At 42.2% G+C, this 27,333-nt stretch overlaps 1 protein-coding gene and 1 long non-coding RNA gene across 35 annotated transcripts in view; both read left to right on the top strand.

Annotated features, from left to right (window-relative positions):
• The window catches only part of Hnrnpc (heterogeneous nuclear ribonucleoprotein C), a 29,682-nt gene extending 23,832 nt beyond the window's left edge, over positions 1-5,850 (top strand). For 13 of the 32 annotated variants that reach the window (XM_039093121.2, XM_039093111.2, XM_039093119.2 and 10 more), the window contains 4 exons: positions 3,021-3,181; positions 4,537-4,650; positions 4,839-5,020; positions 5,126-5,834. In XM_039093121.2, coding sequence (XP_038949049.1) covers positions 3,021-3,181; positions 4,537-4,650; positions 4,839-5,020; positions 5,126-5,206 — 538 coding nt within the window. In that variant the 3' untranslated portion in view covers positions 5,207-5,834. Of the gene's footprint in view, positions 1-3,020; positions 3,182-4,536; positions 4,651-4,838; positions 5,021-5,125 lie in introns of all 32 variants that reach the window. The other 19 variants (XM_039093123.2, XM_063274105.1, XM_039093113.2 and 16 more) reach the window with 4 other exon arrangements.
• A 7,624-nt stretch (positions 5,851-13,474) lies between these two features.
• The window catches only part of LOC102553296 (uncharacterized), a 29,122-nt gene continuing 15,263 nt past the window's right edge, over positions 13,475-27,333 (top strand). For 2 of the 3 annotated variants that reach the window (XR_005493938.2, XR_005493937.2), the window contains exons 1-3: positions 13,475-21,673; positions 22,432-22,499; positions 23,109-23,263. This is a non-coding gene — a long non-coding RNA (uncharacterized LOC102553296). The remainder of the gene's footprint in view (positions 21,674-22,431; positions 22,500-23,108; positions 23,264-27,333) is intronic. The other variant, XR_005493936.2, reaches the window with a different exon arrangement.

The raw sequence follows: 27,333 nt of genomic DNA, 5'->3' as shown, positions 1-27,333 counted from the left end.
AGGGCCTTGAGCTTCCTAGGCAAGCGCTCTACCACTGAGCTAAATCCCCAGCCCCTCACCCCTAAATTGGAATGAACACTGTTCTTGAAAAGATCTAACACCTATAAAGGACAATGAGACATACATAAGTAATGTTAAATTTTTTAAAAATTTATATGATTACACAGTAGCTGTCTTCAGGCACACCAGAAGAAGATGATTGTAAGCCAACATGTGGTTGATGTGAAGTGAACTCAACCTCTGGAAGAGCAGTCAGTGCTCTTGACTAACCCCTGAGCCATCTCTCTAACAATGTTAAATTTTTTAGCCCTTGGTCTGAGGTAAAAGCCAGGATATGATAATGAAGTTGGTGTTCAACAGTAGCCTAGATTATTTCATGGCTTGAAAGCCTTTCATGAAGACTTTAAATTTTTCTTCCATTAAGTATATCATTGATGCCTATTTACATTTATGCCTTTCATGTTTAGCTTTCGATAAAAATTGAGAAAAGTAGATTCAGATGGAGGATTCCAGAAGGCCTATAATCGGCATTGTTGCTCCTGCATATATTGGAGCCTGTCATTGACTTCTCTTTGTATGTAGTATAGATGTCTTAATCTAAACCACTATACTTCTTGAAGGCTTCTAAAATGTATAAGGTAACTGTGACCTTGTTATGTGTGTTTTGTTTAGACTTGGTCTTTGTTTTGACTTTGTTTAGACTTTGGTCTTGATTTGTTCTTACTGATATGAGCAGTCTCATGTAGCCCAGATCTGTCCAAGATCCTCCTTACCTCAGTCTCCTGAGATTAGAGGATCTACCTCTACACCTGGCTTTTGTCACTTTTCAAAGACTCGTTTACCATTCTTTTTTTTTTTTTTTTTAAGATTTATTTAGTATATATAAGTACACAGTAGCTGTCTTCAGACACACCAGAAGAGGGTACCAGATCTCATTATAGATGGTTGTGAGCCACCATATGTTTGCTGGGATTTGAACTCAGGACCACTGAAAGAGCAGTCAGTGCTCTTAACCACTGAGCCATCTCCCCAGCCCTTCGTTTACCATTCTTAACATTACTTGGTGAGGTGTTTGGTTTTAAGCTCCGTGTGACTACTGAAGCCTATTATGTAGATGAGTGGTGGTTCATATAAAACTGTGTATCCTTCTGTAGTACCTCAGAACTCTAGTCCTCTATTCCATACTTTAACTTTTCTCTAGATTATTTCAATACTTTAACTGAGTACGGATTAAACTGTATCACTTAGCAAGTAATTTGCAAATACTCTAATCTTTAATAAATACAATTTTAAAATTTCAGTTTACACTTATTTGCATATGTAGAGCTCACAAACCTCTAGGTAATGTGTTAGTAAGGAATAAGCTTTAGTAATTCACATGACAGGAATTGGGCAAAAATGACACTGGAATATTGGAATGTATGTAATACCAGCAATCAAAGAGCTGAGGTAGGGAAAGATGGCAACTTCTGGCAAAGAAACAAACTAAAGCAGAAGAAAGCGGAAGAGACTCTTGATTACAGAACATACTAGGTTTGAAACATTACTGTTTGTGCAGAAAGGGGCCTTAAGTTTTCATATTTTCTTGGCTTGTATGTATTAAAGTGGTTACACAGAAAAGAGATGATTAGTAGAATATTTTGGAGGTTTTTTTTCTGATCATACACTTCTGGTTGACCTATATTATGGTTTTTTTTTTTTTTTTTTTTTTTTTTTTTTTTGGTTCTTTTTTTCGGAGCTGGGGACCGAACCCAGGGCCTTGCGCTTCCTAGGCAAGCGCTCTACCACTGAGCTAAATCCCCAACCCCATAATTGTATTTCTACAAGCAAATTTAGAAAATGAATGCGTGACTTCCAAATAAGAAATTTCAGTCTTGGGGCTGGGGATTTAGCTCAGTGGTAGAGCGCTTACCTAGGAAGCGCAAGGCCCTGGGTTCGGTCCCCAGCTCCGAAAAAAAGAACCAAAAAAAAAAATTTCAGTCTCTATCCAGGATAGTTCAGATTAAGAGTGACTGGCATAGTTTTTGTAACTTCTGGATTTGTTTTTGTTTAGTTCTGTTCTGTTTTTGTCTTGGGAGGGGGCAAAGTGCTGGCTGTGCTGGGAGACTGTATGTAGAACTGTTAATGCATAGTGTATTAGGACCTTTCCAGGTATTTTCAGGCAGTTTATACTCGAAAGAAGTGCCTACAGAAAGTGTCCCACAGAAATTGATGAAACTGAAATGGGAACAAAATTGGTTATAGTAGAGAAAATAACATGTAACACTTAATTTTTCAATTACTCCCACAAATTATTCTGACTGGCCTCCAAGTAGCATTCATGCCTCTAAATAAATACTGAAACAAGCATGCAATAAGATGTTCACACAATTATGGTAGGACTCTTACGTGTAGAGGGGAAAGTAGTGTCAGACAGGTCACCTTTTGGGTTTCTTTTTTTTTGTTTTTTTTTTTTCTTTGATTATGTATATAAGTATACTGTCACTGTCTTCAGACACACCAGAAGAGGACACCAGATCCCATTACAGATGGTTGTGAGCCACCATATGGTTGCTGGGAATTCAACTCTGGACCTCTGGAAGAGCAGTCAGTGCTCTTCAATTTTTTTTTTTCCTTTTTCTTTTTCTCAGAGCTGGGGACCGAACCCAGCGCCTTGTGCTTGCTAGGCAGCAGCGCTCTACCACTGAGCTAAATCCCCAACCCCGCAGTCAGTGCTCTTAATAGCTTAGCTATCTCTCCAGCCCCACCTTTTGTGTTTCTAATCACACAAATTCTAGTCACCAAGCTTGGTAGCAGGCACCTTTATATAAAGTAGGTGAAAAGATGCTGTGTTGGTGACTCAAAGTCTAGTCAAGCCTATTATGAGTGTACGCGTGAGGGGGAGTCTTTCTCTTTGGAGCATTTTTCATCAAGATAAGTTTTAAATGTGACATCAAAAGAAAACTAGTAATTCTGTTGTTAAGCTCTGGTTGTATCTTTAGTTAATTTTTCACTTTGATTTTTTTTTTTTAACCCAACAGGATGTACAGTTACCCAGCACGTGTTCCTCCTCCTCCTCCCATTGCTCGAGCTGTGGTGCCTTCCAAACGCCAGCGTGTGTCGGGGAACACCTCACGAAGGGGCAAAAGTGGATTCAATTCAAAGAGTGGACAACGGGGATCTTCTTCCAAATCTGGAAAGTGTAAGCTGTTTTTTGTTTTCTTTTTTCCTGGCTTAGTGCTTTTTTATGCAGCACACACCACCTCCCAATTTGTTTTTATTTATATTTATGTGGGGGGGCAGTGTTGAGTTCAGAGAGAGTATTGGTTCTTCGGAAGCTGTAGTTGCAAGTGTGAGAACTGAACTTCCCTGAGAACTTCTGCAAAAATAGTAAACTAGCAAACTCAACTACTTAGCTACTCTCCTGCCTATGTTTTGGTAATTACTAGAGTTGGCATAACTAGAGCGTGAACTTGAGGGATCTGTGAGACATTCAGTTGGTAAAATTCCTGCTTCAGGGGTTGGGGATTTATAGCTCAGTGGTAGAACGCTTTCCTAGCAAAACGCAAGGCCCTGGGTTCAGTCCCCAGCTCCGAAAAAAAGAAAAAGAAAAAAAAAATTCCTGCTTCAAGGGTAAGACCCTTGGATCCTGAGCATATGTATAAAGCAGAGCATCTTAGATATCTTTTATTATAACTCTTGGGAGGCTGAGAAAGGAATAGCCCTGCACCTGCCTGCCACCTAACCTTACAAAATCAATGAGTTCACACTTCCTCAAAAATGAAGAGTTGGAGCCAGAGTAGTAATGGCTTTAAGCCCTGCATTACAGAGGCAGGGACACAGATAACACGTTTGTTAACCTCTTAAAACAACACCTGTGGGGCTGGGGATTTAGCTCAGTGGTAGAGCGCTTACCTAGGAAGCGCAAGGCCCTGGGTTCGGCCCCCAGCTCCGAAAAAAAAGAACCAAAAAAAAAAAAAAAACAAAAAAAAAACCACCTGTACCCTGTAATGGAGAGCACGGCAACACTAGGCATTGGCCTGTTTACCGAAGAACATCAACGGAGGAGGGGGAGAGGGAGGAGGAGGAAAGAGAAGTATAGTGTTGTGTAAGTGTTAGAGTCTGTGTTCTATGCTTAATATCTTGGTTAATTTTTCAATGTTAATGTTGAAGAACTAAATTTAGCTAGCACATACTCGTCAGGTTTCTGTATTGGTAGACATAATGCAGTATGTTAGTGTTGAAAGCCCAGAAAGCGAACATAGAATGCTATTTTTTCAGGACAATACATGTTTAAGTTAAAGTGATACTGTAAGACATAGTTTGTTTTTTTTATTTTTTTAATTTTTAAATCATTTACTGACTAAAGATATGGTCTAGTTACTATTGGAGTTGGTGCCTCTGTTATATCCTTTCAGCTTTTTGTGTAGTTACTAGAAAAACATTTCACCCTGTGGTTCTGAGAACTCAAAGACACCCAGTAGCTTTAAGAGAACAGTTTCATTTACTGGTAAATAAGATGTTTTATTCTAGTCTAACATTGTAGTTCTGTTACAGTGAAAGGTGATGACCTTCAGGCCATTAAAAAGGAGCTGACTCAGATAAAACAAAAAGTGGATTCTCTGCTGGAAAGCCTGGAAAAAATTGAAAAAGAACAAAGCAAACAAGCAGGTAATGGTCTTTCAATTATTTCAAGTATGTTTGGGTTATCTTCCGATAACCCAAATGGTTTAGTGCATATGCAAAATTAGGATGTTTGGGAGGGGCATTAATTAATTAATTTGGTAAACTTTACTTTTGTTCTTTGATGATTAATGGGAATTGTCTATATCCTGTGGGCAACACTTGCCCCTGGACAGACTTGTCCTTCTCGTCCCCAGTAGAAATGAAGAATGAAAAGTCTGAAGAGGAGCAGAGCAGTGCCTCTGTGAAGAAAGATGAGACTAATGTGAAAATGGAGTCTGAGGCAGGTGCAGATGACTCTGCTGAGGAGGGCGACCTGCTGGATGATGACGATAATGAAGATCGGGGGGATGACCAGGTAGGTGGTTGATCACCTTTGGAAAGAAGAAGGAAAGATGGGGTGGTGCGGCTCAGGGATGAGAAGAGTACCTCTAACTCTACCTTACTTGTCTCTTCCTCACAGCTGGAGTTGAAGGATGATGAAAAAGAGCCTGAGGAAGGAGAAGATGACAGAGATAGCGCCAATGGGGAGGATGACTCTTAAGCACATAGTGGAGCTTAGAAATCTTAACCCATTATTCACTTACCTAGGCGCTTGTGAGAGATCAAAGTAACACCAGATCCTCTCCCCTAGAATCTTCTGCACATTCTCACTGTTCTCCCTCCTTATCCTTCCTGTGTTCATTAATTCATAATTGCCCTGCGCCTAGTTCCATTTTCACTTCCTGTGATGCTCCTTAGTAGTTTTGTTAAGTCTTACCCTGTAAGTTTTGCTTTAATTTTGATACCTCTTTGACTTAACAATAAAAAGTTGTATGGTTTTTATCAACTGTCTCCAAAATAATCTCTCGTTATGCAGGGAGTACAGTTATTCCCGTTCACGATTGCAGTAGTCGCTTCCCTAACTGCAGAGGCATCTCCTTTACTTGTAACCCTGAGAGCAGCTTTGCATTAGAGGCGTGTGTTTTCCCTCACACGAGTGGGACTGTTACTACACAATGGAACCATGTATTTTTGTGAATGGGGTTGGCATGTCAAATGCATCTTACAGGAAAATAGTGTTATAGTCTTAATATTTGTTTTCTAAAGTTATACCATGGGTTATTTTTGTGAACAGCCTGATGTTTGGGATCTTTTTCTCAAAAATAAACAATTCCTTATTAAACCAGGAATTTGAAAGAAAGAAAATTTTTTAATTACAATTATTTACTTAAGTTTTTTAATAACAACCTCCACAAATCGTTAGGTTGTATTAAATGCAGTTTTCTTGAGTTATCATACATATATATATATATATATGAATAAAAGTCATATTGAGACCAGTGTTAATTTTAAATATTTTTGGCAATGGAGTGCTTGATTGTTTCAGTTACTGTTTAGAACCCAGGTTCCTTTATTGGATTCTCAATCTATGCCTCAAGAGTTACTCAAAATAGGAAAGCATTTGTCTTTACTGTTTTATACAGCATTTGCCTTCCTAAGAATTGAGACTATAGTGAGAGTTATTATTCATGTGAAATACTCTTAGCTTTTACCCCTTTTCTTGATTCGTATAAGACTCAACATTATAAGGCTAAAGGTATAAGCAGACTTTGGGGCTTGTGTGTTTATATTGTATAGCACACAGACTTTTCTATATATACAGACCCTAATCTGTATATAGCATATAGTGCAAGTTTGTGCTTTCATACTATGCATTGTAGGCAAAAGTCCCATTATTATAATACTCAGTATTATATGTAACTGATAATACTGAGTAGAGATTTATCTAGGAGCTACTCTTGGCTCCAGTATGCACAATACAAAAATGGCTTTTATTGTGGCTTCCTAGGACATCCCTGTCCCCAGAATCTTGATACTGTCTTGAGTTTTGACTGGTTTATTTCAAGAGTTCATGTGTGTGCATACACACTGTTGCTGTCTTCAGACTCACCAGAAGAGGGCAACAGATCTCATTACAGATGGTTGTGACCCAACATGTGGTTACTGGGAATTGAACTCAGGACCTCTAGAAGAGCAGTCTTAACCACTGAGCCATCTCTCCAGCCCGAATTTTAACTCTTTGAGGAATTGGCTAGATGTTTTTAGAAAGTATCAGAGGTCCAAGTGCTAATAAAACCTGTTTAAATACACTGCTAGAAGCTATGGTGTTTACAGCATGCTGGATGGGAGTCAGCTACTTCAGAACTGAGTGTCTATTTTCTGGAATTGCCTATTACATTTATTCAGGTGACTGCATTCCTGGAGAAAGCCCTCGAGAATTCTAAAAACTAGAGAATGTGGTTCTGTACCTCATGCATAGCTTGTATCACCAAAAGAATAAGGATCCTCAATCTTAAGAGGAGGAACAAACATTAAGTGCCATGCAGATTCCCACTGTGGCCAGAAGAGGGCGGCATCCCAGGCCTCGGATTGCTGGTGCTGTGTAGTGTTATATTTTGGAAACTATTTGGAACCTTATGTTTAAGTGTATTTTACTGGGATCATTGAAATGAGTTAATACTAAAACTTGTCAAGTTAAAATGTTCACAGAATGTTTGTAAGATTTGTTGACTTCTAGTTTCTTTTATAAAAGAGGTGGGAGGCTGAAAGGATTTTCTTTTTTTTTTTTTTAAGTTTTGTTTTTTGGACATGAGTACACTGTAGCTGTGCTCAAACACCAGAAGAGGGCATCAGATCCCATCATAGATGTCCCCCCCCCCCCCCCATGTGGCTTCTGGGACTTGAACTCAGGATGTTACTGCTCCCAACTTCTGAACCATCTCTCCAGGCTTGATTTCTAGTTGTTACAGAGAGCTGGTAAAACAGAGAATTAGAAAGTGTCTGTAAACTGGGACGGGTGTAATGGAAGGAGAGTTCCTAGGAATTATCAGATGAGCTGTCTGTAGTATGAAGACTGCTATTGCTGGCCGTACTGAGGTCAAGACAAAATTGTCATGTTTGTTACTTGAGTGTTATCCGAATATAACATTAATTATAGGGCAATTTTCTGGTGATTCAGGCTTCACTTCATGAAACCATCTGTTGGCCTTGGTATTTTGGTTTCTAAAATGTTTGGCTTAGCATACTTGGGTTCAATTTCCAGCACCCACATGCTGGCTCGTAACAATCACTTGTAATTCCACTTCCAGGGATTCTAATGCCCTCTTCTCCCTCAGCAGCAGGTACCAGGTGTGTAAATGCTACACAGATATAGACAGACACTGACACATTAAACATTATATAGTTGGAATAGAGATGATTTTGTATTGTTTTTTTAAAAAATGTATTCTATATGAACACACTGTAGCTGTCTTAAGACACACCAGAAGAGGGCATCAGATCTCATTACAAATGGTTGTGAGCCACCATGTGGTTGCTGAGAATTGAACTCAGGACCTCTGGAAGAGCAGTCTTAACAACTGAGCAATCTCTCCAACCCTTGTTTTCTTTTTCTGACATGAGGTTTCTTTGTATGCCCCTGGCCATCCTTGAACAAACTAGATTAGGCTGGCCTCAAAACCTGCCTGCCTCTACCTCCACACTCCTGTACCTGGCTGAAAGAAGTAAAACTAGTTGAGAGGTATATATTGGCAATTGCATGCAGGTGTGTAAGCACTGGTTTGTTCATTATGGTCAGTAAATGCAGAATAGGAAACAGTTGTTTTCTCATTTAGCTGACTTTAATATGAAGAAAATTCATTGTTGCAATGATATTGATTTTGTCACTTAATTCATATTTTGGCCAAGAAAATGGATTTAAATCTAAATGTAGGTACTTGGAAGGTCAAGTGTTCCAATAACCAGCTGGAAAGGATAGTGAATGTAAAATGTCCATATTAATCATTTAATGTACATTCAAGTCGGCTGCCAGGTGAGTCAGGCCATTGTAGTTCACTGACAGCAAGAACCATCTGTAGGATGATGTTGATTCCCAGTAGTAGGAAGTTGCTAGGTTTTAGTTCTTAGAAGAACATTGCAAAGTTTCTACAGTACTGTAGTTGCTTGTCTTAACCTATGGGTTGAGACCCTTGTTGAAGGTGTCACAGCCCTAACAGGTCACCTGAGACCATTTGAAACCAGGTATTTACATTATAATTCATTACAGCAAAACTAGTAGTGAAGTTGCAACAGAAATTTTATGTTTCAGGATCATAACACAGCTGTTCACAACATAATGTTGAGAGCCACTCATTAGCATCCTGTAAATGATGTGTGTCAGTCAACATTTGAACATGGGTAAATGCTTTCCAAATGTTTGAGATTTAGTCCCTAAAAAGCAAGCCGTGGACTGAGGTATAAAGTCTGTTCAGGATTTGATCCCCGGCATGCTTAAAAGAAACCAAAAAGGTTATAAAACGGGTTTAAAAGATGAAATTAACAAAAGGCTTTGGGTTTGTTGAGCCTATGTGGGCATGTGGGGCACATAAAGAGCCAGAGAGGAAAAACTGACATCTTTTGGAGCAGGTATTTTGTTATTTTACCTGAATAGATGTCTTAAACCATGTGTGTATGTGGTGCTCACAGGTGCCAGAAGATCATCAGATCAGTTACACAAATAGTTGCCAGCTGCCATGTTGGTGCTGGGAGTCAATGAGCTATCTCCTAAGCCTATTTCTACCCCTAGGAGTAGAGGTGTATGGGCCATGTTTGCTATTTTTTCATGTGAGTGCTAGAGATTCCAACTGTTTAAGTTACAACGTTTTGAACCACTTCCCATTTAGATGGCAAGTCTAGAGTATATGTATTTTTGTATTTTATATGTATTGGAGCTTGCATGGGTGGAGGTAGGTGTTTTGTTATTAACTCGTAGTTCTAGGTACGTCAGGTTTTGGGGAGCCAGGCATGGCGGTAGAAGCCTATAATTCCGGTAGAGATAGGCAGATTTCTTAAGTTTGAGACTAGCCTGATCCATAAAGGGCAGGCAATGCTGTTAGGAAAAGAAACTGTGTCCTGAAAAAATAATACAGACTTAGGAAATGCACTCCAGTTTTTACACACATGATTCCCCGATGTTATTTCCAGCGCTGTAGATCATGCACAAATAAAAAGGGAAATGTGGTATCTATGCATAGTTATTGAATTGTTGGACGGTTCTCCCTGGGAAATTTCAATCCCGAGTAACATACTCCGGACCAATTAAAGGAATGTTATTTTCAAGTTTTAATTCCATTCTGATATCAGTTAGCTAATTCTCCAGATGGGCAAAGCCAACCTTGGAAGGGAGACAAGTGGTTTATGGTCATAGGACTAGGAAAGGGCGTAGGACTAATAGTTTTTGTCTTTGTGCTTTTGGTCATTTAGGTAGGAGATTAATAAAATTTGCACATCTTGAAGTAACAGGTTAAGAACAGGAAACACGAAAGTGTAGTGACTACCCACTTTGACAGCTCTGCCTTGAGGAAACATCTTCACACACACCAGAAGAGGGCATCGGATCCCCATTACTGGCCGTGAGCCACCATGTGGTTGCTGGGAATTGAACTCAGAACCTCTAGAAGAGCAGTCAGTGCTCTTAACCTGAGTCATCTCTCCAGCCCAAGGGTTGAGATTTTCCCTTTCTTTCTTTCTTTCTTTCTTTCTTTCTTTCTTTCTTTTCTTTTCTTTTCTTTTCTTTCTTTTCTTTCTTTTCTTTCTTTTCTTTCTTTTCTTTCTTTTCTTTCCTTCTCCCCCTCCTCCTCTTATAAAGACAGGGCTTTTTTATGTAACCCTGTATGTCCTCAAACTCAGCCTCTGCCTCCTTGATGCTGTGGACTGCCAGGCCTGGCTGACAAATATTATTAACCTTGACAGTACAAACATGCTTTATCTCCTAGACCTGAGAGTGTCTGGGTTTTAAAGTTGTAGGTAAATTAGAGACTATTCAAAGTCAGAATTTTGATCCATTGTCTTGACTTGACCTTGGTTTTTCTTTGCTGAGAGTTTTTTGAGTTGCCCGGAATTTCCTGGAACTTTGATACACCAGAGCTGGGATTTGTAAAGGCATGCTCCACCATGTTTGGCTGCCCAGAATTATCAGCCTTAAAAGAGGACAGCTCTTGCTGTCCTGGACCTTGCTCTCTACAGCAGACTGGCCATGAACTCAGAGGTCCACCCACCTCTGCCCCCCAAGCATGGGGATTAAGGTCTGCCACTGCTTCCGTGCTACTGTCAAACGTAGTGGCCAGTTCATACATTCCTTTAGGAACTAAATGTAGCTGGGCAGCAGGGCAGTGCCTTCCTTAATCTTAGCACTAGGGAGGCAGAGCCAGCTGAACTCAGTTCAAGGCCAGCCTGGTCTACAGAGTGAATTCTAGAACAACCATGGCCACACAAAAACCTTGTCTAGAAAAAAGAAACAGAACAAGAACATACATATATATGTATGTGTGAAAATTTTTATATATATACAATATTTATACATATACACATATACAATATATACATACATATATATGTATATATATGTGTATATATATATATATATATTGTACGCACTTGGGAGACAGAGGCAGCCAGACCTCTGGTTTTGAGGTATACAGGGCAAGTTTCAGGACAGCAGACAGCCAGGGCTACAGAGAAACCCTGTTTCTTGGGAAAAGTTTAAATGTTCCCATCAGGACTGGAGAGGTGGCTCAGAGGTTAAGAGCACTGACTGCTCTTCCAGAGGTCCTGAGTTCAAATCCCAGCAACCACATGGTGGCTCACAACCATCCGTAATGAGATCTGATGCCCTCTTCTGGTGTGTCTGAAGACAGCTACTGTGCACTCACATATGATAAATAAAAAATAAAATATTTAAAAAAAATAAATAAATGTTCCCATCAAAGCTTAGGAATCTATGGGCTACGGAGTCTGACTTGTCTGTCCTAGTCATGGAATAAAGGCATATGGAATAAAGGCATAAGTATCTGTGTACCAAAGGTCTCTTGATTCTCGGCCAGTGGTCTTATTGGGATGACAGGCATAGACAGCCAGCTAGACTCAGCCCCAGTCACCTCCTCGGGCATCCGAGCTTTGGCAGTACCCTTCCTCTTCCCTATGCCCATATGCCTGCCCTTCCGTCAGGCCAAGGTGTTCTTCCGGCATCAAGCCTGGGAATGGACAGTCACAGGCTTCCGGCTGATCAAGCCATCTTTGATCAGCTTCCTGATCTGCTGACGGGAGTTGGCATTGGCGATTTTGTTGGTTTCATTGGGGTCCAACCAGCCCTTCTTTTTACCACAGTGGAGGACATAGAGGCAAGCCTCTCCTGTAGCCTGAGCAAACTCATGGCTGCAGATGCAGCAATGAAAGGAAAGGATGGTGTAGTGTTTGTTTGTTTGTTGTGGTCTCATTTGCCATCCTTATAGTGTCTTTGGCAAAAGTGGTATGCGTATTGCCTTTTGCCCGTTTTATACTTAGGTTTCTTTAACTGTAAGAGTTTAGCTGTGAGAGTTTCTTCCTTTAAAAACATTGTTCTATGGACATACAAAGTCTCCTTGGAGCAGCTGCCAATGTGTCTTAGGGTTTCCATTGCTGTGATGATACATCATTACCAACACACAAGCTGGGGAGAAAGTTCATTCAGCTTACACTGCTACAACACTTCATCACCAAGGGAAGTCAAGACAGGAACTCAAGGTGGGATGAAACCTGGAGGCAGGAGCTGATGCAGAAGCCATTGAGGGGTGCAGCTTACTGGCTTGCTCAGCCTGCTCTCTCTCACTCTTTTTTTTTTTTCCTCTTTCATAACTGAGATTGTATTGGTTGAGGAACAGAGTACACAGACATTCCAGTTCTTATCACACGTACCAAAAGAGTCACATTGTGTTCATGTGTGCAAATGAAGAGCTAAATGTTATCATAGTGATGCTCCAGCCTCAAAGTTTCCCTAAGACCTCTCGTAACAACCAAACGCTCATAATCCTCAGTTCCACCAATTCACCATTTTATTTCACACACAGAACATACTCAAAATCTCCATCTTTCACTGCGTTATCACAACTGTTAGGAAAACAGACTGCCATGACCACAAACAGGTGCCACAATTCCGACAGTTCAAGGACCAAAGACTGGTTTCTTACAAAATGGTTCTACTAGAAACACAGGACCAGATATAACTGAAAATATTCCAGATACAAATGCACAACGGAGACCCCAATTGCCATTTAGTATGCATTTAACCTCTTTTTTTTTTTTTCCTTTTTTTTTTTTTCTTTTTTTTCGGAGCTGGGGACCGAACCCAGGGCCTTGCACTTGCTAGGCAAGCGCTCTACCACTGAGCTAAATCCCCAGCCCCACTATTTAACCTCTTGTTTTTTTTTTTTTTTTTTTTATTTATTTATTATATATAAGTACACTGTAGCTGTCTTCAGATACACCAGAAGAGGGCATCGGATCTCTTTACAGATGGTTGTGAGCCACCATGTGGTTGCTGGGAATTGAACTCATGACCTCTGGAAGAGCAGTCGGGTGCTCTTAACCGCTGAGCCATCTCTCCAGCCCACTATTTAACCTCTTAAAAAATAATTTATACTTTAAAAAATGAGATGAGGTAGGATTCCCTCACCTTTTAAAAATGTTTCTAGAGCTACTAAAAAACCCGAATTTACAAAATAGTTGATAAAGATATTCCTCTGGATTGTACAAGAAGTGAGGCAGGGACCGCTGACAGACGTGATGGATGCTTAGTTGTACTTGGCTTCTTTTCAGAGGCTTGACTCTGGTTTTCCATCTCTCCATTTCCCGTAGGCAGATCTGTAGTTTGCTGGTCAGCCACTTCAGCCTGTTTGCTCTTTGCTCTGATCCAGGCGGTGGGGTGGGGTGGGGTGGAGTGGGGTGGGATGGGATGGGGTGGGAATTGAGGGTGGGTGGGTACTGCAACTCAATTGACACACCTGCCTATCTTTTAGGGGTTGGTTTGGTTTGTGTCAATGTCAGTGAGGAAGAGTTCTAAAAGTTCCTGTCTAGGAGTTTTGAGCAGATTCATCTCTGCTGATTTTAAGAATTAAAAAGCAGGAAAAACAAAAACAACAATGGCAACAGCAACAAAGCAAGAAAAACCTCAGACACAGCAGGTAGGAATAGGTAACAGACTTTGTAAATGGACACCAGGAGAGGAATATAAAGACTCAACCTCAGATGGCCAGAGCAGACCTCCATCAGGGTGAGAGGCAGCATTCCCTGAGATGCATTCTGTGTTCCAGGGAGGAGGACAGTGCAGGCTTTGAGAAAGTGTTTGCAGTTGAAAGTAGGGAGGGGAGAGCTCGGCTTTTCTGCTGTCCAAAACTGTGGCTGGGGAGCTAAGTCAGGCTGCCTGTTTCTAGCCTCTGGGCTCAGCGCACATGGTGGTGGTGGGGAACCTCAGCCGGTTCCAGACTCCATGCGTGGCAAATTTCCTGACGCCTTGGGCCTGTCTCAGGTCCTGGTTTTGGAAGGATTTTTCCTTTATCTCAGACCCTTTACATACAAAGGATAAGGGAGTGCACTTTTTAAAAAATATTATTTATTTAAAAATGTGTATGAGTACACTGTCGCTGTCTTCAGATCCCACTACAGATGGTCGCGAGCCACCATGTGGTTGCTGGGATTTGAACTCAGGACCTCTGGAAGAGCAGTCGGTGCTCTTAAACGCTGAGCCATCTCTGCAGCCCCAGGAATGCACTTTTGATCTGGTTACTTCCCATTGATGTAGGGGCTGTCATTTTAAGGTTCTTTAGGTCTGAAGTCACTCTGAAAGAAGATCATTTCGCGTGGTAAACCAGGTAGTGGCAGTGATGCAGGCCAGGAGGAACTTCTGTGAAACGTTTAAGGGCTAGAGAGATGGCTCAGGGGTTAAGAGGTCCTGAGTTCAATTCCCAGCCACCACATGGTGGCTCACAACCATCTATGATAGGATAGGATGCCCTCTTCAGGTGTGTCTGAAAACAGGTACAATGTGCTCATATACATAAAGTAAATAGATAAGTCTTTAAAAGAAGTTTAAAGGACAGTAAACATATAAGTTCCAGAACACTAAAGAGGAAGGGAGTGAGTAAAGACGAGCCAAAGTGGGAGGGAACCAAGAGCCCATACACAGAAGGCTTCCGGAATTCTCTATGCCTGGTACCTAAGTTTTTGGACCCTACTTTGAATCAATCTGTTCGCAGCGTTCCTGGAAGGGAGTGCGATCCTTCGTGGGATGCAGAGGTCTTGGTCTCTCCAATTTTGGAGTACCGTGGTGGCTAAAGAGTTGATCACAAAAGGCATCAGATTGATCTGAACTTTCTTTAATGTTCTCGCGGAGTTGTGAGACACAGAAGTTAATCGATGTAAGGAAACCTCCAGCCCTGCTATTCCCATTCCGAGTCCCAAAAGGATGCCCGTATTTCGGAGCTTTCCCGTGATCGCGCTCGAGGTCTAGTAAGACACGGAGGCATCCATAGAGTTTAAAGCTGTTGGCCTTTTGCTGGGGCAGTCTCTCAGCTACTAACCCATCCTGACTTCTCTGCCACTCTGTCTTCCCGTGTGGTTCTCACCGCACGCTTCGAGCTCCACCTCCCTTCTTCCTCCTTCCAGTTTCTTCCGCCTGCCGGAGTTTCCTGCATCTCTGCCAGGTCTCCGCCGTAATGTCCTGTCGGTTATGACATACAAAGCCACATTCCGGTCCGAAGCAATCAGCAGCAAGACAACGCCCAATCTTTCTCTTCCGGCTGCCCTTTGGTGCTGAGGGCTCTTGAACTGCACCGCCGAGGCACTTTGCTTTTTAACATGATTATCTCAGAGATTCATATTCTGGGCAGGGGAGATAGGACAAGCATTTACATATAGAAAACTGGTGATGGGCCATAGAAATGACAATAGCAAAATCCTGCCAGCCTTTAGGTCTCTGTGGGCACGGCAGTGAACAACCGAAGAATAAGGAACACATCTTCATAAGACTGAGGACAGGCTGCATGGCTCCTTCAGCTCCTATTGCAGTAGGCTTAGTGACAGGCCCTGGGTCCTTGTGGGGAGTGAGGGAGCCAGTAGGGGATGTAAAGACAAAGGCACCTTTCCAGTCAGAGGGTAAGGGCATAGGCATTTCTTCCGTTGTAGGACAGTCACCAGAGAAGACTGCTTGGACATGGCTTTAAGCCAATAGCTGGCGGTGACTACACTGGGTGTTCAGAATCCTGCTGTAGCTCGGAGCTTCTCTCAGGGTGAGATGTTAAGCACAAAACAAACATATCCTGGGTTGGCGTAGTTCATCTAACAAGAACAGTAGTCAGAAGCAGAAGTACAGAAGCCAAAAAGCAAGGTTGGGACATTTAGAGACTCTTCCAGAACTGTGGACTGTGATGGATTAATTGGGTCTTTGTCTTTGGCAGGTGGTGCTGTCTCCATGCTGAGTTTCACAGCCTGAATGGCACTCCCATCATGGAGTCAGTTGTACTAAGATCTGGAGGCCTGGTACAGGTCCACAACCCCCAAAGAAAGAGTCCTGTTTTCTGGGAAAGACAGGGGCACAGTCAAAAAGAGTTTCTGATGGACCTCTTCTTTGCCCAAAAGCTTTTCTTTCTGTTGAAATTCCACAGGGAAAACTCGTGTGCCAGAGACACAGTAATGAGAGGTTGTAGGTTAGCTGTAAATAATGGTTTATTTTAGGGTTTTCTAAGGCCACACCAGCCCCCACTATTAAATTCTTGCTTGATTCATATAAACAGAAAGATTCCAGAACAAGCAGAGGGAAGAATATCTTGGTTGACAGCAACAAGAGATTATGGCCCCTCAACCAATGTATAGACTTGAGCAGGTTTGTAATTCCAGAACTCAAATGAAGGGAAATCTGGGTCCTATCGAGGAAGGACATTGGTACCAAAAGTTTTACTGTTGATCTTTCTTCTGTCCTTTCCTCGGGGGATGTATGACCTTTTACCAAGGTAATTGCATAGTGGAGAAAGGTAAATAACAGGTGCCAAGGAAATAGGTCACTTGGTCAAGTGCTTGCCACTCAAGCATGAAGGCTTGGTGAATATACACGACCAGGCTCACTCACGTAGGTCTGACAGCACAAACAGGTGAAGAAGTGAGCCAACAGCCTCTGCTTTCTATTCCTTCTAAATGTCTCCTGCCCCAGAACACACCAGTGACCTCAGGGGGTGTGCCCTATGGCTGGTTGACTGTGGAAGAGGAGGTCCTGGTTTACAGATGGTTCTGTGTGATGTGTGGAACAGATAGAGGTGCAGCATTACAGCCTTTTCTGGGTCAACCCTAAAGGAAATGGCGAAGGGAAATCTTTGTAGGGGAAAGAACCTTGGGCAATGCACGCAGTCATGCATCTGGCTTAGAAAGAATATGTCCAGATGAGTGGTTACACACTGGTCATGGTCTGTGGCCAGTGGTTTGGCTGGGAAGTTGGGAACTTGGAAAGGACCATGACTAGGAAATTGGTGAGAGAGACGCTTGGGGATAGATCTCTCCAAATGGACAGAGGATACGAAGGTACCATGTTTCACTAGGTGCTCACCCAAAGGCGATGTCAGCAGAGGAGGACTTCAATTATCAAATGGATAGTGGAGTAGACACTATGATCTTTCTATGCATAGAAGCCAACCTTCACCCCACCCCCACCCATCCCTGTCATTGCCCAAACAGGCCCATGAACAAGGGTGGTGGTTATGCTTGGGTTCAACAACATGGACTTCTCCTCACCAAGGCTGAGGTCCAGGTTCACGGATTTTGTATCAAAAAGTTAAAATGGCCAGCAAGATGACTGAGAAGAAATTAGTCTAGTCTGTTAATAAAAACCATGTAGATGCTGACGAGGAGGTATACATCCGGAAGAAGGGGGCAGGGGTTGGGGATTTGGCTCAGTGGTAGAGCGCTTGCCTAGGAAGCGCAAGGTCCTGGGTTCAATCCCCAGCCCCGAAAAAAAGAAAAGAAAAAAAAAAAAAAGAAAGAAGGGGGCAAAGTTCTCCAGAATGCTGTCCTGCTCTGAACCAGCATCTGACCTCTGTTCCAGGGGCAGGAACCATGTCATGCTGTCCCTTACACATGGTCAAGCAGGACTGGGCACACCGTCAGAACCAATGTTATGAAAAAGGCCATGTTCCAAAAGCAGTCTACAGATCAAATATAATCCATATCAAGATTCCAATGATATAGAAAACTTATCCAAAGAAATAGGAAAACTTCTAAAATTTATATGGAAGCAAAATGACTTCAAATGATCAAAGCAAGCCTGAGCCAAATGAACAGTGCTGACAGAATCACAGAGCCTGATGTCAAACTTAAGTATGGAGGCCTCGTATCCAAAGCAGAAGGGCATAACAACAGAAATGTAAATCAATAAGTTAGAAATCCACAGGTACAGTGACCTAACCTTTGCTAAAAGTGTCACATTGGAGAAAAGAAATGAACCTGGTAACTCACATGCAGGAGACAAAAATTAGAGTCCTACTAGAATCAATTTAAATAAGTAAACGTAAGACTTGAAACTCTGAAGCTGTAGCAAGAGCACAGAGAAAACATTTTCAGATATGGACATAAAGGCAAGCAACATGTTAAGATGGCTTGCCTCCAAGCCTGCTGCCTTGAGTTCAAATCCCAGAATCACACAGTAGAAGGAAAGAAAAAAATTGTCCATCCCAGTTCTTTTGGAACTCTTATACCAAACATCCATATTTAATAAATATGTCTTCTATAATTATCATTTTTTCTTTTTTAAAGATTTTATTTATTTTATTTATATGAGTATACTATAGGTATCTTCATACATACCAGAAGAGGGCATCAGATCTCATTACAGATGGTTGTGAGCCACCATGTGGCTGCTGGGAATTGAACTCAGGACCTCTGGAAGAACAGTCAGTGCTCTTAAACGCTGAGCCATCTCTCCAGCCCTATAATTACCATTTTTAAAGATTTATTTATTTCATGTATGCGAGTACACTGTCACTGCCTTCAGACACACCAGAACAGGGCATCGGATCCCATTACAGCTACCATGTGGTTTCTGGGAATTGAACTCAGGACCTCTGGAAGAATAGTCAGTGCTCTTAAACGCTGAGCCATCTCTCCAGCCCTATAATTATCTTTTTTTTTAATGTGGAAGGGCCCAGCTTAACATTACAAACTCCATTTTTTGTTATCAGACTCCATTTTATGATTAACTTGCCCTCTGCATGAACTCAGCTATTAGCAAAACCCCAACTTGTTCCAGGAGCCATGTCGCTCTGATAACAATCATGAATCCTCTAGGCAAATAGCCACTCTGCTCTCGGTAACAACCAATCAGTCCTCAGGAGAAAGTGCCTAACGTCTAAAGTAGATCGACTAGACTAGCAACCATCGTTCACACCAAGCTGAAGTCATTACTAGCTAATAGAAGTGCACCAAGCAAATGTCAACCAATTATCTAACTGCCAGGTTGGAAAGTCCCTCACCCATGGTACCATGGTAAATAGGCAAGGCTTGTACCAGCTCAGGACCTTCCACACCTTCCACTGCTGGAGAGGTTGGAGGGTCTGAGCTCGAGCTTGAATAAAGACTTTTTACTTTTCCATATGAGTTTGACTCCTGGTGGTCTGTGGGGACCTCAAGATCTGGGCATAACAAATATATATGTGTGTGTGTGCACACATGTATGTGTGTGTGTGTGTATACACATGTATGTGTGTGTATATATATATATATTTTTTTTTTTTGCCTAATAAATCAAGAGGAGGTGTCAGGGGAGAGTCTGGGAGGAGTGAAGGGAGGAGAAACTGTGGTTGGCATGTAATATATGAGAGAAGAATAAAATATAGTGAATAGGCACATGCATACTGTGCATGAGCTTCCTCACTCTCTCTTGTACAGACAAATGCTCACAAAGGTTCACACACACACAGCAACAGTACAACACACCTATGCACACACACAAAGACCCATGTAGACATATGCAGACACACGTACACACAAAGTAAAGCATACAGACGATTGAAACTATTTTTCCTCTGGAGGATGAGAGTTTTAGGTATTTTTGGTGGTCTGGGATGTGTTCCTTTCCCCTAACCTTGGTTACCTTAGGCAAACATAGGGAAGCTGATGGATCTGGAGCTTCCAGTGGACATGTTTCTATTGTATCGGGAGAAGTCTCTCCCAAAAATTTGGGTTATTGAACTTAGACAAAGAAAGGGAAGACGTCTGGCCCACAGCTTCCAGTAAACAAGTTTAGGACACATCTAGAACATACCTTGTCATCCTTGACCAGTCAGTCAGATAGGTCCCTGCTGGTGGGAGAAAAAAAAAAAAACCTTTCAATCCTCTGACTGAGGTGGAAAACGTTAGTGATCTTTATTAACTGACCATGGACCATTTCTCTTTTTCTTTTTCTCTTTTTCTTTTTTTTCCCGGAGCTGGGGACCATGGACCATTTCTCTATCTTCTTCTGTCCAGAATCTGTCTACCTCCTGGTCCTTCAATCCCCCCTCTCAGAAGAGGTCACTGTAGCTGCAGTACGGTTTGGAGGATGGAGACTGTTTTGACTGCTTCAAGCTGACAAATGGAATGTGGGAGTGGGCAGTGGTTAGAATGCCTGCAAGGAAAGTAGGCCTAAGGGAGCGTAGTAAAACGTTGCCAACCGCAACAACATGGAAAGACCTTTGGAGTTAGCATGTCTTCGGAGTGATCTGTGCAGCTGAGGTAACAGCTGTAACATATACTGTTAATATAACTATAGTTTCTACTGAAAGCATTACGACAGTTGTGCAGTCTTTTCCTTATTAGAGGAAGAGGATTGGAAAAAAATATTCACCCAGAGAAGCCTCTGCTCCATTATATTAACATTTATTATTGGAATGCATGATATCTTTGTCACGGTTGTGTATTAGAAGGTGTGGACTGTGTTGAAGGTTATATATGATTTATGAGTATGAATTTATGGGGATTACCATATCATGTAGGAACCCACAGAGGCCAGCAGAGGGCATTAGATTCCCCTGAAACTGGAGTTGCAGTTTTCGAGAGGCCCTGTGGGTACTGGGAACTAAACTGTCTTTCTGCAAGGTCAGGATCGCTCCAGCCCCACTGCCTCTATATATTTAAGCCTTGCTTCAATGGCCTAAATTATTCCTGGTGTTCACATCCTGGTGTTGAAATTAAGGAGCCTTATGAAGGAGTCTAAGTATCAAGCTGCCTGACAGGATTCAAGTCCCTGTCGAGTAAGACGTTTTAGTATATAAATACATACCGAAAGATATATACTTTCTCTTTTCTTCCTGTCTCCTTGTATTGCCCCCCCCCCCTCCAAACACCTTTCTTTCTGAGAGAGGAGCTCATGTAGCCCGTGCTGGTCTGAACTTACAAATATATACTTTTCCCCAGTGTCGGTGGTCCAACACAGGATGCTGGGCAAGCATTCTGCGGAGTGAGCTACATCCCCAGATACACTACATGCTCTGAAGAGTCAGGAAGGGGTTGGGGATTTAGCTCAGTGGTAGAGCGCTTGCCTAGCAAGCTCAAGGCCCTGGGTTCGGTTCCCAGCTCCGGAAAAAAAAGAAAAGAAAAAAAGAAAGTCAGGAAAAGATGGTTCCTTAAATTTTAGTATTATTTTACCTCTGACTCTCTTATATAAGAGAAAAGAGAAACGGGGGACAAGAGGACCTCTGTAACTTGTCAAAAGCTTGAGCTCGAAAACTTGCTTTAGGCTGAAGACTTTTCACTCGTTACAAAGCTCGTGTTGGAGGACAGATATTCTGGAGGGTCCATTGCTGTAAGCATGCAGGATCATCTGCCCCACCGCCTGCTTCCATGATAGTTTATCTCCCATGGTCACCGCCCACGCGGCATCATTCGTTCTCAACCCTACCGTCCTACCTCAAGAGGCTAGCTCTAGCATCTGCTGTGGTCCGCTAAGGGACAAAGCTAGAACTAGCCATCCTGGTTTCCTCATTAAGAGGATCGCAAGCCAGGCATGACGGCTCATGCGCACTGTTGCAGTTAGGCTGTGCTAGTCCGTTTACGAGCAGCTTCGACTCCATCTTGAGGGCGGGAGGATGATTGTGTTCCTGGGTGGGCAAGCAGACAGCACCTGACACGACCTGACACGACCGTGCGGCACAGAGTAACAGTGAGTATTCCTGGGAGCAGGAAGAGTGCTACCCTGTAAATTTAGGAGGGTGAATGAGACTACTGGGCTCGTGAACATATTAAAATCATATCATGGAGTTCTGGAGAGATTATTCAGTAGTGAGAAACACTTTTTGTGACCCTAGTTTGATTCCCAGCACCTTGGTGGCACCTGACAACCATCTATAATTCCAGTTTTAGGGGACACAACTCTTTTCTGGCCTTCATGGGCACAAGGCATGGACATGGTAGACAGACATACACGTAGGCAAAACATTCATACACATACACTAAGCTAAATAACTATTTAAGTAAAAAAATTATAATACTGGCTGTGGTGGCACAGGCCTTTAATCCCAGCTCTCTGCAGGAGAAGCTCTGTGAGTTTGAGGGTAGCCTGGTCTATAGACCGAGTTCCAATACAACCAAGGCTGTTACACAAAACACACACACACACACACACACACACACACACACACACACACACGTGTACATGTGTAAATAAAATCATATCAGAGAAACTTAGCCCAAGAAGTTAAAGGACATACCAGAATGTAACTCTCACCTGGACCCAGAATGCCACGGATACCTAACACTAAGACAACATCCCATACGGAGCTGTTATTTGCTACCTAGTGTGCTCACCCGGAGAACTCCTGGCATATTCATACTCAGCTGCCATCTGTCCATCCATCTGCTCTCCCATTTGGACTTGAGCCCTCTGTTCTGCTCCAGTGATTCTAGTCTTTTATCTTGCAGAGGGACTTACCCATGAACCTTTGCTCTCCCCCTCGCCTCTCAGCCTGAACTGCAGCTTCCTTCCTGAGGTTGGTTTGGGTTTGTTATCTTATCAATATGGGCGCTAGTGCATTTCTATCAGCCCAGGTCTGGAACCTCGTGAAGGTCTGCTGTAGCCTCACTAAGCCTGTATTAATTCTGTAACTCAGATATATATATAGAGATTCACTGTGTGCTGTGTGATACAAGATTAATGCTAGGAATTAAGATTAGAATAAAATAACCTGGGGCCACCTCGGCCTGACTGCCAGTGTAGGTAGGATTATCTGGAAAATTGCTGCCTTTGAAATTCTTTACCTTGAGAAGTTTTTGTTAGGTAATGAATTGTGATATTGTGGATAGATAGATGTGTTTATCTATGTTTCTGGCAAACTGTGTTCACAATGCCTATCACAGCAGCGGATAAGAGGCGGAAAACAGGAAGATTAGAATTTCAAAGCCAGTTTGACTAGGTTGCAAGTTCAAAGCCAGCCTGGGCTACATGAGACTAAGTCTTAAATCAACAACCAAAAAGAGGTTCCTAATGGGGAAGAGGTTTGCTAGCCTCCTAGTGGGTTCTCCAGGAAAACACTGGCAGAGTTTTAGAAAATCTTGATCAGATCCAGTATGAAACAAAAATCTATCCTATTCCTTCCCAGACATGATGTAATGATAGTCTTGGTTCCTTGCTCTTACCTAATGGAGAAGGAACTGAAGATGTCAAACACAAACACACCGAGACCCTTGACGAGAAAGACCATGGTTGTGAGGTTCATGGGAAATGAATGGAGCATCTCTTATCTGTATGGCTGAGGTAGGTCTTCGTGTGCTCTCTGATCTAATATTACGTGCTCTTTTTGTTTCTTGTTAGTTTGTTCATGGTAATTGCCATTTCAATTGATACATTGGTCATTTAGATTACAATTTATCCTTCTCAGATCGCTCAGGGCTTTGAGGACTAGACTAGAACAAGAAGTAACTTCTTACCTGTCTAAAGGAAGTCAGTTTAGGTGACTGCTTCCAGTGGTCAACCACCTGGGTCTCATGGTGAATAACCGGAGAGGAAAAGTGTAAAGTTTAAAGTTTATGTAAGGTCTGATAATATAAAAGCTTCTAAGAAAGTGTTTGAGGGTCTAGGAAGGTGTTTTGAGGTTGATAAATGAAAGTTATGAAGGTTGGAGGTGAAAAACCTTGAATGGTATTAGGAGAGTGAGTTAAGAAACATGGGAGGGCTGGAGAGATGGCTCAGCGTTTAAAAGCACGAACTGCTCTTCCAGAGGTCCTGAGTTCAAATACCACAACCACATGGTGGCTCACAACCATCTGTAATGGGATCTGATACCTTCTTCTGGTGTGTTTGAGACAGCTACAGTATACTTGTGTATAATAAATAAATAAATAAATAAATAAATAAATAAATAAATAAATCTTAAAAAAAAAAAGGGACATGGGAAGAAGAAAAATGCTTCAGACCTCTTCCCCTCACTATGCTACTGCTGTACTGAGAGTTCAAGTTCAGAACTTTTATGTGGTAATACCAACATATCTGAAAATTATCTTTTTTCTTTTTTTTTTCTTTTTTTCGGAGCTGGGGACCGAACCCAGGGCCTTGCGCTTGCTAGGCAAGTACTCTACCACTGAGCTAAATCCCCAACCCCTTGAAAATTATCTTTTTGTAAACTTAAAAGGGTTCTTCTAAACTTCAGGGAATCCACTCAAACCCACCTCCCAAAGGTCAGATAGACTCCAGATAAGTACTGTTAATCAACAGCCTGTTTCCCTCCCCACCGCCTATCCTGAGGGTGGGGTCTATTCCCCTTTCCCCGACCCTGGACCAACTTCCCCATACCCATTTTCCTAGGTTTCCTAGAGACACATTGCCCCAAAGTCATCAGGAAGTAGCTAAAGATCACAACGACCTTATTCATAGCCCACCATCATCTTTTTCTAATTTTTCTTTTCTAAAAAATGATTTTTTTATGTATGTACATGAGTACACTGTAGCTGTCTTCAGACACACCAGAAGAGGGCATCTGATCCCATTACAGATGGTTGGGAGCCACCATGTAGTTGCTGGGTATTGAACTCAGGACCTCTGAAACAGTGGTCGGTGCTCTTAACCACTGAGCCATCTCTCCAGTCCCCTAATTTTTCTTTTTTAACCAAACCAAAATGGGAAATGTTGGCGTTTTGTCTAGGCTCTGCCCCACAGTTACCTGGCAACAGCCAGGTCTGCCTGACTCACTATAAAAGGGGCTGGCTGCTTGCCCCCTTCTCGCTCTCTTGCCTTCTTGCTCTAGCTCTGTCCCTCTCTCCTGCTCCCCCTCTCTCCCCATTCTCCTCCCCCGACTTCATGTACTCATGGTTGGCCTCTACTCCTCTACTGTCTCTCTGTCTTTCTATGTCTCTACTACCCTCTCAACTTCCCTCCTGTGTGTGCCCTGAATAAACTCTGTTCTATACTATACCATCATGTAGCTGGTCCCTCAGGGGGAAGGGAAGCCTCAGCATGGGCCTGCAAAGGCACTCCCTTCCCCCAACCTGACTACACATTTTCCTTCCCTCTTTATTTATTTATTTTTTTTATAAAACACAACACCCACCCCCACCTCCAACTTCCAAGACCACGGCTCTAAAACTTTCAAATGTATACCCAAGGGGGGGAAAAACCTTTTTATTTTCTGTCTCCAATGTCTGTCTGTCTGTCTGTCTGTCTGTCTGTCTGTCTATCTATCTATCTATCTATCTATCTATCTATCTATCTATCTATCTATCACAGCATCCTGCCAAGTCCAGGTGTTTCCTAGACCCTGCATGCAGTACAGTCCCTAACTGCCTACCCACAGGTGCTTCCAATGGGTCTTCATGTCCCTAGCCCCAGATGGTCCTACAACCTGGACATCAAGTAAAACAGCCTGCTCTTCCTAGTCTTGGCCAACATTCCATCTTTTTGCCATAACAATGCCCAAATGTCAGCAGGAAGCAGTCATAGCCGATTATATCACCCTTATTCATTCATTACCAACAGAAGGCTGGAAAGTTGGGATTCAAACCTGGGACAAACAGCTGAGGTGCATATTTAACCTACCAGAGTGAACCTGGCCTCCAGGTTCTCACAACATCCCTCAGGCCCTACCCAGCACACCCCTCCTGAACTTTGCAACTTCCTTCCTCTGGGCCAGTGTGTCTGCCCTAGAGCTTCTTCCCAATAAACCTGCATTTATATGGTCTAATCTGCTTCGAATTGGCTCATTTCACCAGCAGAGAATAACTTAGTAATTACTGAGTGGATGTAATTGATCACGAATCATTTTGTTTGTTTGATAACCTGTGTCTATAGTTAAGGCTGTTTGTTTTTTATGTGTGTGTGTATGTGTGTGTGTAAGTGTAAGTGTGTGTAAGTGTGTGTGTATATGTGTGTGTATGTGTGTGTGTTTGTGTATGTGTAAGTGTGTGCGTAAGAGTGTGTGTATGTGTGTGTAAGTGTGTGCATGTGTGTAAGTGTGTGTATGTGTGTATAAGTGTGTGTGTATGTGTAAGTGTGTAAGTGTATGTGTGTAAGTGTGTATGTGTGTAAGTGTATGCATGTGTGTGTAAGTGTGTGTGTGTAAGTGTGTGTATGTGTGTATGTATGTGTGTGTGAATGTTTGTGTGTCTGTGTGTGTCTGTGTGTATGTGTATGTGTGTGTGTATATGTGTAAGTGTATGTGTAAGTGTGTATGTATGTGTGTGTATGTGTGTGTATGTGTGTATGTATATGTGTGTGAATGTTGGTGTATGTATAAGTGTGTGTGCGTGTGTGTGTATGTGTGTGTATGTGTGTTTCTGTGTGTATGTGTGTGTGTGTATGTGTGTAAGTGCGTATGTGTGTAAGTGCGTATGTGTGTAAGTGTGTATGTATGTGTGTGTGAATGTTTGTGTGTGTCTGTGTGTATGTGTATGTGTGTAAGTGTGTGTATGTGTGTGTATGTGTGTATGTAAGTGTGTATGTATGTGTGTGTATGAATATGTGTGTATAAGTGTATGTGTATGTGTGTGTATGTTTGTGTGTTTCTGTGTATATGCATGTGTGTATGTTTGTGTGTTTCTGTGTGTGCGTGCATGCATGCGTGCATGCGTGTGTGTGTGTGTGTGTGTGTGTGTGTGTGTGTGTGTGTGTAAGCCTCCTTTAGACTATACTGCTGCAGAGGCCTTTTCTTCTCAGTCTTTTTTCCCCCCCTTTTCTGTTGCCACTTCTAAGAAAACATGTTAGTTAAAGGTTATCTCAAGGCATTCTTAGCTAAAATCAAACTGGCTTGGGTCTGAGAAAAAGGTATTCAGAAGACTTTTGTTTGTTTGTTTGTTTGTTTGGTTTTGAGACAGGGTTTCCTTTTGTAGCTTTGGCTGATCTGTAGTCTGGCCTCAAACTCTTGAAATCTACCAGCTTCTGCCTCCCAAGTGATGGGATTAAAGACGTGCATCAAAAGTCTTTTATTGGTTGGGGATTTAGCTCAGTGGTAGAGCGCTTGCCTAGCAAGCGCAAGGCCCTGAGTTCGGTCCCCAGCTCCGAATAAAAGAAAAAACAAACAACAACAACAAAAAAAGTCTTTTATTTTAGTGTGTGTGTGTGTGTGTTCACGCGCGCACGCTCACACATGCCATTGTGTCATGCATAGGGAGGTCAGAGGACAAGCTTATTGCATTAATTCTCTCTTTCTACTTTGATGTGTGTTCTAGGCTTGGATGGCCAGTGCATTTACCCACTGCAGCATCTTGACATCTCCAAGACTTATTTGTTTTTATTTTTGAGATAAGGTATCACACAGTATCTTAGCTTAACATGGAATATACGGAGTAAACCAGGCCTTAAACTCCCATCTGCCTAGTGTGAAGATTATAGGCGTG

Source organism: Rattus norvegicus, chromosome 15 (genome assembly GCF_036323735.1).
Source record: "Rattus norvegicus strain BN/NHsdMcwi chromosome 15, GRCr8, whole genome shotgun sequence".
Lineage (NCBI taxonomy): Eukaryota > Metazoa > Chordata > Mammalia > Rodentia > Muridae > Rattus > Rattus norvegicus.
The sequence above is the reverse complement of the archived record's forward strand: the minus strand, read 5'-3'. Positions and strand labels throughout refer to the sequence as shown.